This window comes from Pinus tabuliformis, chromosome 3_2, assembly GCF_031772625.1.
Source record: "Pinus tabuliformis cultivar Carrire ecotype Pingquan chromosome 3_2, CPIR1, whole genome shotgun sequence".
Lineage (NCBI taxonomy): Eukaryota > Viridiplantae > Streptophyta > Pinopsida > Pinales > Pinaceae > Pinus > Pinus tabuliformis.
In genome coordinates, this window is record NC_142302.1 from 34,370,167 (window position 1) to 34,386,856 (window position 16,690).

General features: G+C 36.1%; 1 protein-coding gene across 1 annotated transcript; it reads left to right on the forward strand.

Moving 5' to 3' along the window:
- The first annotated feature begins 14,810 nt into the window (after positions 1–14,810).
- LOC149179675 (uncharacterized) lies at positions 14,811–16,170 on the forward strand. Its single transcript, XM_089413621.1, has 2 exons — positions 14,811–15,509; positions 16,075–16,170. The coding sequence occupies exons 1-2, from the start codon at positions 14,811–14,813 to the stop codon at positions 16,168–16,170; spliced, it is 795 nt and encodes a 264-aa protein (XP_089269747.1).
- The last annotated feature ends 520 nt before the right edge of the window (positions 16,171–16,690 follow it).

Sequence of the window (16,690 nt, forward strand, 5' to 3'; positions counted from 1 at the left end):
GTATCCTTTCAGGAGCTTAAGGACAACCTGAGTGATAACATAATGGCGACTCCACTGGGGAACAATCCTCAGATAATTTCATAAATCAAGTTGGAAAGCTCTACTAGGAAAGAACCAGACTTCAGAGTTTCTTTCTATTTTCTGGAGAAGGTCATCTTTTCCTTGGAACCATTTTTTCAAGCTTAGTTCTGATCTTTGATGGTGGACAGAGATCAGGCACTCTAAAGTTGATCATCCACCTGGCGACTCCACATCATCTTTACAATCAAGACTCCACTGGAGGAGCGAACCTGAAAGAGGAATTTTCAAAGTTTTTGAGCAGTTCTACAGCTAAGTAATCCCATTCCAAAGTGTTCATAGTCAGACAGGATGACCGGATGTGTGGAAGATCTTATAAAAGATCAAGCTGTAAATGAATTCAGGAAGTTGTTATTAGAATATGAGCTTAATGAAATTTTTTTTAGATTGGTGTTGTTAAAGGTCAAAGCAATACCACAGCCTCAGATCAAAACATGTCTCCTTGATTTAATTGTAGAAGAACATCAAAATGAAATTGAACTTATGAATTCTCAAATCCAGTCATTTCATTTTCGTGATCCTAAAGAATTCTTCCAAACTCTTCTTTCTCCAAGTCATGGGAAAATTGCACTACCTTCTAACTTACAGACTGAGGATAAACTTGTTTTTTAGACAAAGACTGAAGTATTGGCTGCAGAGTTTGTCACTGAGGATGCAGTTGTTCCATCAGACAAAGAAACCCTAGTAGAGGCTCTCCCACATGATGCTTTTGTTGATCATGTAGTTGATTACATGGAGGATTTTCTGAACTCAAGATGTGTAACATGTTTTCTCTATGAGGACCAACGGGTTCAGCAGCGGCCTTTATATATCACAATTTTGATGATGGGAGCACATGATCAAACAATGTTTCTGATTTCACCAACTGTCAGTCAGACAGTTTGTTTCTTTCTATAGGTGCTTAAGTGGTTGCACTGGTTGTTTCATTTTACCTAACCAGCAAACAGGTGCTGATTAGGGTAGGTAGGTAGGATTTCAGTTTTCTATTTGGATAGCAGCTTGTTGTAGTTGAAGCCCAAAGTGAAGGCCCTAAGCTCCTCAAGTATGCTGTCATGTTCATAAATAACGCAGCCAGTAAAGGGAAAGTTTTAGAACACAGCACATTATTGAAGATCAAGGCAGTCTGACCTGTTGTTCTTGGCTTTTCACAAGGAAAATCCATCCCCAAGTGGAGCCACTGTTAGCCTCCTGTTGCAACAGGTGTTCATATTTCATGATTGACATTTTACATGCCAAATATGTCATACTTTGCATGCTGCAGTGTTCCATACAGGGAAAATTTTAAGAACCCCCCTAAATTTATAAATATAATAAATGGGCGAATCTCCGTGGTATATAGGAAAAATGGAAGGCGATTTTATCAATAATATAATATGTATATATAATTTTTTGGCGAATCTCTCACCAGGCATGGCGAATATTTTACTCAATTATAAAATCTTGTAAGATCTTGGCGAGTCTTTCACTAAATAATAAAACTTTGTAAAGTCCTAGTGAATCTTAGCATAGGCTACATGCTGGTTTAATTCCCCCATTTAAATAGGCTACATTCCAGGTGAATACCATGTGCCATTTTGGTGAATACCATGGGTCAATACCATGTGCCATTTTTATTTTTATTAATTCTAATATTAGGGTTAATAATGGTTTTTTGCATGGTATTAATAACAATCTAGTCCATGGTATTTGTCCCATAGTATTTTGGCCATAGGTTTCACCTAAATATAACCCATTTTTTTGGTGAATACCATGGGTCAATACCATGTGCATTTTTATTTTTATTAATTCTAATATTAGGGTTAATAATGGTTTTTTGCATGGTATTAATAACAATCTAGTCCATGGTATTTGTCCCATAGTATTTTGGCCATAGGTTTCACCTAAATATAACCCATTTTTTGAGTGTTCGTAAATATAAGGTGACTTATGGAGTAAATATAAAAAAAATGTTTTATTTGTTTACCATACCTCTCGTTTATTTATATTTTTATTAATTTACCATACCTCTTTTACAAATATGGTATTTGGCCCATAGGATTCACTTAAATAAAACCTCTTTCTTGAGCCTTCATAAATAGAACGAGGGTTATGGACTAAATATAAAAAGAGGTTTTATTTATTTACGATACGTCTAGTTTATTTATATTTTTATTTATTTACCATACCTTTTGACTAAGTATAAAAAGACGTTTTATTTATTTACCATACCTCCACTTCACTTATATTTTTATTTGTTTACACCCTTACATGTATCTAAGGTGACTTATGGAGTAAATAAAAAAAAATGTTTTATTTATTTACCATACCTCTCATTTATTTATATTTTTATTAATTTACTGTACCTCTTTTATAAATATGGTATTTGGCCCATAGGATTCACTTAAATAAACCTATTCTTGAAAATGGGCGAATGGATTCACTTAAATAAAACCTATTCTTGAAAATGGGCGAATCGAAGGTTGTAAATCCTAATTTCAAGGGCTAAATTTACCTTTTTTACCCTCTCCCTCAAAATAAGGTGGGCTATTTGAGGTGATTTGTAAAAATGTACTATGATACAAAATATTCGCCCACTAAAAATTTAAAACCCCTTAACTTCGCCAAAGGGCGAACATTCGCCCCTAAAATTATCCTTGGTTCCATATTTCAAGAAGGTACCATGAAAGTGTGCTAGTCTAAATGCCACTGCAGTTTTCCAATTTTGATGAGTTATTTCATTTTTTAGGGTTTTCTGTTAAGGGAAGGCCAAACAGTTTAATCTTGGCCTCCCTAGGTTTCAATTTCCAGTTTTAGAATATAGAGAATGACATCTGTCCAAACAGCTTACTCTTGGCAGATTTGTAGATAGGTAGAGAATCAAAGGAGCCCAACTGCTTAATCTGGGCCCTTGGCAGAAATACGTGTAGACTTAGATAGGAGGACAAAAAAAAAAAAGAAAAAGAAAAATTGTAAAGATGGGTCTGCAAGTCTAAGTGCACCCAAACCAAAAAGAAGAAAAAATGTTAGGAGAGTAGGCTGGGTAGGTAGTTTTTGAGGGTGCAGAATGGTGATTTGTGATCAATTTTGTGTTTCAAAGTGATATATCTTTTCAGATCACAAGTTGGAGGCAGGTTTTCATTTGGGGGAACTCAAACTGAATATTACTAACTTCCCCCTTCTTCTTATTCCCCAAATATTACTAACTTCCCTGAAGAGGTCAAGATCTGCTTGGTTCCTCTTAGTTTCATCATTTTCCGTCATATTTGCCTAAGTAAAGGTCCTCTTTGCTTAGGAGTCCTGTTGTTTCGCTCTATGAGTCACCTCTCCCCCAAAATAGCCTAAGGTCCCTTACCTTAGCGCTTTCTCATCATCTTCATATTAACTACTGACTCTATTATGTAAACCCCTATCTATTTTCCCCTTCCCCTACTAAATCTATGATAATAACTCCCCTATGTACATATCCCACCTTATAGCACTATAGCTATGTATTTATCAGTTCTGGGACATAGTAGTCCACCTGAGACTATTATGAACCCATCCGTGTCATGAAACTGGGATTGGTCTAAACCTCTGGTTAGACCAAGAACCATTACCCACCTCACTGTTCTCAAAACCTTGTAACTTTACCCCTCCGCAATCACTTACACAAAGATAATGTTTAAAAGTTTTATTAAACATTAAGTTTTGTTTTCCCCCGCTTGTATAAACCCAAAAAACCCACGAAACCAAAGTCTAATCCTCCCCGCGGCATTTTATGAAGATTTGAATATTCCAGTGGCTCCCCTACATAAACCTGCCGCCAGCTCCGACTCCCGTCAGCCCTCCGATCCGCCCCTCCCAGATCCGACGGCTCTTGGCGATTTCGGAGGCCCCCCGCTGCTCGGCCGTTAGCTTCCGATGGCGAAGCAGTTTCTCCGCCGTACAAAAGACACCCGTCCACTTTCTATTGCATCGGAAGGGCTCTGACAGTTACCGCCCTCGTGCAGAAGGCGGTCCGATGAAACCACAAACCGCCTTCTGTCCCTCCTCCCCCGACGACAGCACCAGGATTACCACGTCATCTGCACACATCGGCCTCCTGCCGAGTCACCCCTGCCACCGTGTCACTGCCACGTCACCTCCGTACATGCTGATGTCATCCTGCCACGTCATCCTCCGTACTGGGTCCCACCCGCTGATATCATGCTGACGTCATCATCAATTTTTGGCGCGAAGGGCAAAAATCGTGCTTAGGAAGCCCAGATTCAAATTCTGAGGCAGTTTTTCATGCGCGATTGGCTACGGGAAATGGGCCAAAATGGAAAGCCCCTCATCGCACATCCCCCAGCAAGCCCAAAAGGTGCAGAATGACCCGTTTTTCTTCGCGAAGCTTTCAAAAAGGATCAAAGACAGTTCTAAAGGAAACAGAGGGCCGAACAGCGGCCATTAATTTTTGATTTGACTCACAGCGAAGGAGAGAACCGACCTGATTCATTTGTCAAAGAGTATCAGAGGAAATAAGAAGCAGCGAAGAGTATCAGTTAATTTTTAATGGAAATCCTCAGTTCCCAAAGCAGGTTAGCATTGAATGGCAGCCAACAAAGTCAAATCAGGCGGTGCAAACCCATCCAGGCTCTCAAATCACAGTTAATGCTTTTTATGCCTCCGAACAGCAGTAGAGCAGAGACCCATACACAGTTATTGCAGAAACACTGCACCAAGCCACCAAGGACAACACATCTAATCAGTTTTGATACGGCTGCCCTCAGCGTAGCCCAAAGATATTTTCTTGCATTTATTTCTGATAGGATTAGGTTAGAAGTAGTCATTTCCTTCAGACCTGTTTAGGTCAAGTTGTAATAAACAATTTTGGAGAGTTTTCCCCATATATACCGCCCTCTGTATTGTTTTAAGGGTTGGTTGATTGATAGTTTTCACTAGAGACTCGCACTGTATACTTGAGTTGTTTTCTATAATCAAAGATAGCTGAAACTTGGAGAACCAACTGTTTGATGTGTTGTTAATGGTTTCTGGAGACTGAATGATGGAATTCTTGTGCTGTAACATTAATCAATAAGTGCCTCTTACCTCTGTGTTCATTATTATGTGTTCATATTATACATGTTCCACTATCTGAATAGCAAAAAGAAAGATTAGCCTAGAACTTGTTTAACTGCACTCTATGCTCAATTTCTGTTGTTCTTTTATGTTTTCATCTGAACTGAATTGGTAATGAATATGAATTCCCTGTGGCTCATATTTACCCTAATTCACCCACGTTTGACAGTGGTCTAGGGATTCTTTATTGCCCCTAGACAGAGCTCATTCCCCTTTCCTCTGTTAAGCTGATTGAGAGATTCTTAGTTGCCTTTCGTTCCTTAGCATTCATTCCATCCTTTAAACCTAAAACATTGTTTTATGTGCGGCTATCTTGCTCCATTTTCTATCTTATGACCAGGAAAACGAATCAGCAATCCTCCTCCTCGACTCCATGCCCAATGATTTGAAACTATCACACTATACCTGCATCTTTACCTGGAAACATCAATCTTCCCACCAAAATCAAAACAAAAAACCCCTTGAACTCAATACCTAGCCTAAAAACATCGTCAACAAAGCTAAATCAAAAAAGAGAGAGCCCTCTCTGATTGCAGGTGGGCTAGAACCTGCAATCCAAAGTTGGTATGTGGTTACCTCAGCCGTATCCTTTCAGGAGCTTAAGGACAACCTGAGTGATAACATTACCTAGTCAACAGGTCACCTTCATCAACATTGGAGGATAAGACTCCACAAGAGGTATGGACTGGTAAGAAACCCTCTCTTTCACATCTGAGCGTATTCGGATGTGATGCATATGTACATGTTCCAAAGGAGAAACGAACCAAGTTGGATAGTAAATCTGAAAAATGCATCTTTTTCAGGTATAAGGATGTTTAAAGGGTTATAAGCTTTGGAACCCAGTCTCACGGAAGGTTGTGTATAGCTAAGATGTGGTGTTCAGAGAGGTAAAAGATGTTATTAAACATAAAGTCCAACCAAAGGAACCTGAGAAGATAGAGTTTGAGCTTAAGGAGGAAGAATCAGACTCTACAGTAGAGGAGGAATCAGAAGATGAAGAGCCACAAACTCCGGGTGTGAGAAGATCAATTTGAGAAAGAAGGCAGCCAGAAAGGTATAGTACATCTGCTTTCTGTTCAAATTTTTCTTTATCTATTACTGACGATGATCCCAAAACTATGAAGGAAACAATGGATTTAGAGGATGGAAAACTCTAGAAAGAGGCCATGGTTGATGAAATGGCATCTTTGCACAACAATGAAGCTTGGGATGTAGTGGAGTTGCCAGCTATAAGGAAACCCATTAGCAGCAAATGGGTGCTCAAGAAGAAGACAAATGCAGAAGGAAAGGTGGAGAAATACAAAGCTTGGTTGGTAGAAAAAGGTTATTCCTAGGTGCTGGGAATTGATTTTGGTGATATTTTTTCTCCTGTTGCCAAGGTAACTTCTATTAGATTACTTTTATCTGTTGCTACTGCTTTTGATTTTGAGGTAGAACAGATGGATGTGAAGACAACATTTCTTCACGGGGATCTGGAAGAGGAAATATACATGAAGCAACCTGAAGGCTTTGTGGTGAAGGGTAGGAAAGAACTATTATGCAAGTTAAAGAAGTCTTTGTATGGGTTAAAACAGTCACCAAGGATGTGGTATAAGAAATTTGATACATTTATACAGGGACTTGGCTTCACTAGAAGCAAAGCAGATAACTGTGTGTATTTTAAATTAATTGGTGACCGTGTTATTTATCTAGTCTTGTATGTGGATGATATGTTGCTGGTTGGAAATGACAAAGAAATTATCCAGGATTTGAAGACCCAATTGTCCTCCAAATTCGACATGAAAGATCTTGGTGCTGTAAAATATATTTTGGGCATGGAAATTAAAAGAGATCGGGCAAAGAGGAAGCTCTGGTTAAACCAGAGGAAGTATGTCGAGACAATACTGCAAAGGTTTAATATGCAGGATAGTAAACCGGTGAAGGTTACTATTCTTGTAGGTGTGAGGTTATTTGCTGAACAGTGTCCCAAGACACAAGAAGAGGAAGAGGACATGTCCCGTGTTCCATATGCAAGTGCAGTCAGTAGCTTGATGTATGCAATGGTCTGTACTAGACCACACATTGCAAATGCAGTGGGAGTATTGAGCAGGTTTATGTCAAAACTAGGGAAGGAACACTGGACAACAGTGAAGCGGGTTTTCAGGTATTTGTGTGGCACTAGTGATTATGGTTTGTGCTACCAAGGAAGATCAGGATTGGACAGAATGTTGTATATTCATGGCTTTGTTGATGCAGACTGGGCTGGAGATCTAGATCAAAGAAGATCTACAAGTGAGTATGTGTTTAACCTATTTGGAGGTGCAGTCAGATGGATAGGTAAAAAACAATCTGTAGTGGCACTATCAACTATAGAGGCAGAATACATGGTAGCCACTCATGCAAGCAAGGAAGCAGTTTGGTTACAGAGATTGTGTTCAAGTATGGGGTTAGTACAGGGAGCTATAAGGATAGACTGTGATAGCCAAAGTGAAATTTTCTTGGCAAAGAACCCCGCATATCATTAAAAGACAAAGCACATTGATGTTCAGTATCAATTTGTGAGGGATATGATAGAAGACAAAAAGGTGTTGCTGGTAAAGGTGGACACTTTGAAGAATACTGCAGATGCATTGACAAAATCTGTGAGCTTTGAGAAGTTCTCTTGGTGTAGAGAGACAATGAGCATTTCAGGGCTGGAAAAATGACTAAGCTCTCTTATGGCCCCCTGTGGAAAGAAAACAACAAGTGGGAGAATGTTGGGTTGTGTTCTATTCTTTCCACAACTAGCCCATGTAGTTAACCAAGGGGTTAGAGAGGGGGCGGAGCCCCCCCTCGTTGCGCTGATTATGTAGTGGGGGGGGGGGGGTCACAGGGGGTTTGAGGTGTACCCATAACCCCAATTTATGGGGTCTGGAGCAGCGCCCCAGAAAATTTTGGTTTTGGACACTATGTTAGGTTGGGTGGACCCACCTATGGTTTTGTGCATGATTTTTGCACATGTTTTTTTGACGCGATGGTTTTCGGTCCATGGTATTGGACACGATGGTTTTTTGGTCCATGGTATTGGATGCTTCGGCATGTATAAATATGTACTATAACATTGAAAGGAATATAATGAAAAATTAAGCTGATAGTCCCGGTTTTGGGATCCAAGGGAAATCTTTGTGTATATGTGTTTTATGTCTTATGCTCTTGCATTGTTTATTTTCTGTGTTTTAGAATTCGTATGCAGGTAATTTATGTACGGGGTTAAAACCTACAGAATAGCCATGCAACTCAATCCATAGGGTCCTAATGTCTCTATAACCTAGAATTTGGTGAAAAAATTTAGTGAGATTATGATCCACTAAATACCCTAACATTCGCTAACATTGTTGCTTTTTCTATTATCAACATAAATATCAACTTGAGATCTTGTGAGATTGGGGGATTTCATTACATTGTGTATTGCCTTTGGTATACTATTCCATGCATCCTTGGGAGGAACCATTTTGAGAATTCCTCGATCAATATCTCCATATGCAATTTCTAAAATGATAGATACATGTGAATGGATGACCATTTAATTAAACCCATGCATCCTTGTGACTAGCGTGAAAGGAAACAACCTCAAGTTCATGTCTGCTCCACTAAACCTATACATTGCTCATGTTGTGTTGAGGAAAATAACTTCTAATGTAACCCTATATCATTTCAAACATGAAATCATAACAAAACTTAATTTCTTTCATTCATGGAGTATTTGATTGGGAAGCATTGTGATATAAAATAACATATTTCATTAAAAAAATAAAAATAAAGAGTTAATGTTTTGAATATTAAATGGTTAATATCATCCTTTCTTACTTTTATTTCCTCCCCCACCACACCTCCCCCCCCCCCCCCCCCCCCCCCCCCACCCCACAAAAAAAAAATCCCTTAAATGAGTTGGAAAAGCATGAGTGAAATTGATTTAGATTGATAACATAACTTTATTTTTAATATTTCTTATAAATTTGTCTTTCTTTACACTCTTCAATCACAATACAAATTTGATTAGAAAATGTATAAAATTAATTTAAATATTATTTAGTGAAAATATATTGATAATATTATTATTAGGTATATTTTGAATTCACAATCACATAAGTAGCGATGTCAAAACTAGTGCACTGCATTTATGTGGAAACATGTTTTACTAGCAATTGCCCCTAAAGGTGCAAAGGTACACCGAAAGAATAAAACATGCCTATGATGGTACTGCAAAAGTGTTGTAGCAAAGGAAATATAACAACCTAAAGGGTGAAGGATGGAGGGGAGGAAATGTGTTCAGGCTTGCAACCCCTACTTGATAGATGTTGCTCGAACCACCATTCTTGGCTAAATCATTTTTTTCCAATCATAACAGTATGTCAAAATCTTATATACATAATATATCTAAGCTATAACATGCAGGGTAATGAGGAGAAATATTACCTTAGGTTTGGTGGGCATTCACCCACAAAAAATGTAATTCCATAGAGGAAATGACTAAAGTTAATGTGTGTTGATAATGAGATTAAATAAAGAGTTTCTTTCACTCAAGTGACCTTCAAATTCTGGTATATTCTACAATTGACATAACGAAGGGGGTTTGTTTTAGAATTTTAGCTATCTCCTTTTAGAATTTTTAAATTAATTTGGAGCTATTTTCCTCGAGCCATTAATTCCATCTTTAAATTTAAATTTAAATTTTGTCAAGCAAAGATTTGTTGGAATTGCAAATTTATGTGGCGTAGTTTATACAATCTAAGTGTCCAAGTAAAATTTCAAGGCATTGTATCCATTTATGCATTCAAAAATATAGTTTTAAAAATAAAATGGTACGCATGCTATATCCATATATAGAACCAATATAGATCCATTTTGAAGAGGATTAAATCTCTTGAGGTGCATATTTTTTCAAGTTTTAATCTCTTGAGGTGCATATTTTTTCAAGTTTTACACTCTAAAAGAGGTTCACATATCAAGAGAATGGATCCTACACTTGGTAAATCTATGGTTAAAATGGATTTAAACCAAAATGTTGTTGTTTTAATATTCTACCTTTTAGTTTTTGTTTTATTTTAATAATTGTATTTGTTAAATTTACATAATTTTAATGTTATAAGTGAGTCGAATTTATTTATACATTAAAAAAAAAAACATTTTAAGAAACATAAAATTACAATTTGACTAAATAATAGAACATGTTATAATTAAAGATATATTTAAACAACATAAAATCACAATTTATCGATAAGTTCACAACTGTACTTGGGATAAGGAGCTAGGGAGAAAGAAAAAATACTATATTGAAGAGTTTAATCCCACTCATAATCATTAACAAAAAGCCTACATAGGGGCCAATATTTCTTGGAGAGCCAAAATTCTTATTGCTCAGTTAAGGACTAATTTTCATCAAGTCCGTTGTGAAACATGGCGTTGGAAAAGACCAAAAGAACTCTGGGAGGAAAGAGTATTTTTTTTTTGGGAGGAAAGAGTATGCATTTTTTGCTCTTCTGGAAAAGTGGAAAAAAAAAATTCACTTTTATGTAGATATGTAGATATTTTGGCAACAGGGAAAGTTATGTAGATATTTTGGCAACTAACTCTTGGGGTAATCTATTCAGTGAGGGGTTTGTCGAGAAACTGATAGCATTTATTGTGAGGCTTCACAGGAAAATGGTCAAATACAAGAACCAAATGGAGAAGCAATCTGTCCCATAGGTTATCTTTAGCTTCGTGGACGTTAAAATAATTTCTTTCTTTCTTTCTTTCTCATCTTTTTGAGAGCACTTACGATTGCCTTTGCACAACTCATGCGGGTCCCACAATAATGAGTGACCATGTAAGTTAACCGTTGTCATGAAGTCTTTATGTCAAGGATGACCATTCCTAAACAAAAAATACTCAATAACAGCTCAGGTTCAACACGATTTAAGGTGGGACTTTATCCTAATTAGTTAAAGCAATTTTTTGTGAGAGCTATCTTAAGAATCCCCAAAGCTTGAATTTCAATACAAACTTGATAAAAATTTTAGATATTTTCTGTCGTATAAAAGAATTGGTTAAGTTATGATCTAGCTATAAATTGGTTGAAAAAAATCAAAATTAAGCCCATTTAATTTTTCAATTAAACATTTTATATCATTCTACCTAAAAATCCCTTAAGCACCTAAAAGAAATCTTTAAAAGTATATAATTTAATGTAAATATTATCATATTTATTAATATGCTAACATAAAAAATAGTGTAAAAAGCCATGCAGAAAATGACTTGTTTAAATCAAATTTAATTTAAGGTGTCCTGTCCCTTTATAGGGAAGCACTACATCATAGGTATCATGGATTTTGAACATGAAGCTCCATAACCACATCCTAAAAATGAATATGTATGATATATAAATAAATATTAGATGCACATTATACGAATTAGAATCAATTTATGTAAAACCCTTGTACTTTCCTGGTTCCAAGATGAAGATAATTCATTATATTTTAATAAAATAAGAACTTGTTTCTTGTAAACATTTTTCTTTTTTATATTTTATTTTCAATGTTATAATCAAAATCAATCTATGTAAAACCCTTGTACTTTCCTGGTTCGAAGATCAAGATAATTCATTATATTTTAATAAAATAAGATCTCTTTTCTTGTAAAAGTTTTTCTTATTTATATTTTATTTTCAATGTTATATATTTATGTAAAACCCTTGTACTTTCTTGGTTCCAAGATGAAGATAATTCATTATATTTTTTTATATTTTATTTTCAATGTTATAATCAAAATCAATCTATGTAAAACCCTTGTACTTTCCTGCTTCCAAGATGAAGATAATTCATTATATTTTAATAAAATAAGATCTCTTTTCTTGTAAAATTTTTGCTTATTTATATTTTATTTTCAATGTTATATATTTATGTAAAACCCTTGTACTTTCTTGGTTCCAAGATGAAGATAATTCATTAAATTTGAATAAAATAAGAACTCTTTTCGTGTAAACGTTTTGCTTATTTATTTTTCAATGTTAGAATATGAATCAATCTATGTAAAACCCGTACTTTCCTGGTTCCAAGATATCACCCTCAGGCAGGGAATTGAACCAATGACTTCACATCAAGGAGTGCTTTAACAAAGCACCGATCACTGTCTATCCAAGACCCAGTGAACTTATTTCTTAGTAATTTAAATATATGATATAGTTGTAAAAAGTAAGATTATCAAGCTTTTATTAATATAAATATTTAAATGTGATTTTTTTAAATAATGCTAATTAAAAATGAATTTGATTAACTGGAAACTTTTTATAAATAACCTAAAAAGTAATATTTTTTTAAATGGAAATAATTTGTTTAAATGAAAGTGAGTTATTTAATTGATGTGATAATTTTCTTTATCACTTGAATGTTAACATTGTTAATAATTTTGTTATTATGCTTTACTTTTCTTTAATAATGAGTGAGTAAACATTTTCCCCATTTTTAATTTGAAACAATAAGTAAACACTCCCCACTCTTGATTTGAAGGAGTACCTATTAAATATATGATATGTAATTATAGTTTGGAAAATTTTCACATTATTGAATTGTTTATTTTACATATATTTGTTTTAGTGGAATGGAGAAATTATAAATCTCAATTTTATATTAACAAAGTATAAACATAAAGGAGAGAAATTTAATATATATATATATATATATATATATATATATATATATATAAAACAATGGTTAAGAGTATGTCTTTCTTTGGTAAAATGTTATAGGTTCAAATTCAAAGAGGATTAAAATATATATACCTTTAGAAACTTTAAATGAAAAAATCTCATATATCACTTTAATATCTAATTTAACCATAATCTTAAAATTAAATTATCATTATTATTATTATTATTCTTTTTCAAGAACATTAAAAATAAATAAATAACAAACTTAAATACACTTAATTTTAATTTAGATATTAAAAATTAATTAAAAATATACTAATAAAAAAATATTTCGAAACATATATATATGATGATAATGATGATTAACGTCTACTAAGACAAATGCTATCTATTGGACATCAAGAAAAGAAAAAGAATCTAATTGCGATACACACACACACAACAAGGTTGAAAAGCACAAGTTTCATGCAAGATAGAAAGACAGGGTTGTTGGGAAAGAAAATGAGAAGGAATCCACCAAACAATTTACATATAAGAAAGATTGTCCCACATTGCATTTTGTCCATTTCTTCATTTACCGCCTATATTTCCCACTATTGTAAATTTTACTAAACTATAGGGGTTGAAATCTGCTATTATTGTGCAGAGAGGAGCATTCTACAACCTAGTATGATGTGTAAGCCTAAATGTCCGTCATCAAAATAATACTTTTTTGAAATCTAAAATTTAATGCCAGCTCACAATTTTTTAAAAATAATTGTGTAAATAAAATTTAATGTGGGCTCATAAAAAAATTTAAATAATTGTATAAACCAGCCTAGATCCATCTAACTCCGGATCTATCATGTGCCGAGAGGGATCAAATCCCTCTAGGTGCAAACTTTCTTTTTGGAGTGTTGAATTTGAGGAAAGGTTTGCACCTAGAGGGATTTGATCCCTTTGGGCGCATGATAGATCCAGAGTTAGATGGATCTAGGCCGTAAATTTTACTAAAGTTTAGGGTTGAAATTTTTATCAGTAAAGTTTAGAGGTTGTCATTAAGTCTTTTACGGCTAAAATTTAAATTTCATTGTACATGAATCTTTGAATTATAAATTTTAAAATTTAACCAATATTAAAATATTAATTAAGTGTAGGTCAAGAAAAAATTATTATAACTTTATTTTAAATTATTATTAGCTATAAAAACAATTAATATATAAGTCAAACATATTTACATTTAAAAAAATATGGAACAAAATTTTTAACCATAGAGATTTATCCCTACTTTATTGTGGAGATTTTTAATTTGTAAATAGGCTTTGTTATAATATCATTGGCCATTACTATGACTTATCAATACTACATGCCCAAAAAACCATAACTCATTTCATATGACACTTGCTCATATAACATTTTTTAAATTAATTAATTTAATTAAAAGAGTGAAAATGACATAACTACTTTGAAGATAAATCTCAATCATTGATTTGTGTATACTATTATGAAAATTTTAGAATATTTCATGGAGGTTAAATCCCTACCATCCACCTAATAATCATTGATAATTAAATTAAAATTTTGAGAACCCATTCCAAAATATAAAAGCTTATTTAAAAAATTAAATTTTAAATTTTTTAAATTAATGAAAATTTTGTGAAATTTCTCATCATATAGTAAAATGTCTATTTAACAAATATATGTTAATTAAATTTATTAATTAATATATGTTTAATTTAAATTAACAAAACAATATATTGAAAACTTTTCTAATTTAAATTTAAATCGAACTTTTAAAACCAACCAAAACTCTAAAAACATTAATTTATAATATATCAAAAATTTAATCTCTCCTGACGAACTGAGCCGCGAGCCCTGCTCCTGCCTGCCCCCGCCGCGGACCTCCGCCCTCCCCCCAGGCCTCGCCTGGTTGGGCCCCCTCGCCCTTGCCCTCTCTGCTCCCCCTGCCAGGATCCCCTCGGGCCCTGCCGCTGCCGCTCTGACCTCTCGCTCTCCCAGCGGGCCTGCTATGGCAGGATCCGCCTCTCCTCCTCATGGCCCTGAGACTCAGGAAGAAATTTTCGACTCCCTTTTGTCTGAATCTACAGATCCTAGACCGCGCCCGTCTCAAACTAAGTTTATCAAAAAGCTGGACGAGATTCCTGAGGTGGATCTGCCCCCTGCGTTACCAAGGAAGTCGGCTATAGCTCTCGCAGAAAGAGGTCTGGTTGGTCAGTTTACTGGGCTCTGGCCGTCACCAAGAACTGTCCAAAAATGGGTGGAACGAAACTGGAGTCCAATGATTCAGGGTAAGATCGCCATCAGATTTTGTGGACGTGGATTTTTCACATTCTTGTTTGAATCAAAGGAGGACAAGAACCTCATCTTTCGCAATGGCCCCTACTTCATGGATACAAGAGGCCTCTACCTGAACAAGTGGACTCCGGACTTCGATCCGGAAATGGATATCCCAAACGCTGTTCCTGTCTGGGTGCGCCTCCCGCATCTCCCACTTCACTGCTGGGGGGACGAATCGGTAAGAGCCATAGGCAATGCAGTCGGAAAATATATCGACAGATCGGAACCTAGAGAAAACATGCACGCATGTGCAAGAATCTGTGTTGAAGTCGATCTCGGGAAAGGACTACCGGAAGCCATCAAAATTAAGGTGGACAAGTGGATGCACATTCAGCAGCTGGATTACGAACAGCTCCCCTTCAAATGCAAGGTATGTCACGAGTATGGCCATTTTGCAAATAGATGTAGCAAGCTAAAAGTAAAAGAAATAGACCTTAATGAGGAACACACAGAGGGACCATGGGAACAAGTCAAAAGGAGAAAACCCTCGCCTAACCAGGGCCTTAGCACCACAGCTCCTCCGGCCTCAAGCACTCCCCCTCCGCCTCCCCCTCCCCCCCTCTCAACCTTTCCCTCGACCTCCAACCCCTTTGAATCCCTAGCAGCTGAAACCCCCCTTTCACCTCCTCAATCCCCCCGCCCTGCCTCTCCATGCTCAAACCCCCCTCCCTCTCCCCCCCACACCATTGAGCGAATTCTTACCCGAAACAAAGCAAAAGAAACCAACCAGCCATCAGATCCACCAAGAAAAGTAGGCAGGAAATCGAACAAGGAACTCAGGGACGAAACAGCAGCAAAGGAAATGGCAACAGGGACTCAGCAACCTCTGGACTCCTATTTGGGACGGCCAAAAGGCAGTGGCGAAAAAACAAAGGAAAAAGCTGGATCCCACCCTTCAGCGGGTAAATAATGAATTTGGTCTCCTGGAATTGCAGGGGGATGGGCACCCCTTCAAAATTAAAAGCCATCAAGGATCTACTAATTCAGGAACAGCCAGACATCCTTCTAATTCAGGAGACCAAACTCACTAATCAGGACTTTCTTCATCAAACACAGCGATTCAAAAACTTCTCAGGCCTATCCAATGACTCCGACGGAGCATCAGGAGGGATTGGAACATTATGGAACAAAACAAACTGGGTAATCAACAACTCTCACCAATGCACTTGGTGGATCAGAACAGACCTAAAGAACAAAAGCTCGCAGGAAGTTTATCATATTTACAACATATACGCCCCCAACCACTACAGGGACAAAGCACGTTGCTGGAACACTTTAGAAGAAGACATCTCCTCTCTTCAAAGCAGCAGACTGATTTTAGGGGGCGATATGAACTTAATAAGGAATGTGCAAGAAAAATATGGAGGAAATTATCACACAGATCCTTCAAGAGACAAATTAGAAAATATAATACAGCTCTTCAATCTAATTGACACCCCTCTGTCAAATGGGAAATACACCTGGTCTAATAGAAGAACAGGCACACACAACATCAAGGAAAGGCTGGACAGGGTCTTAGTTCAGGAAGGGGTAGCAGGAAGCTTCCACTCA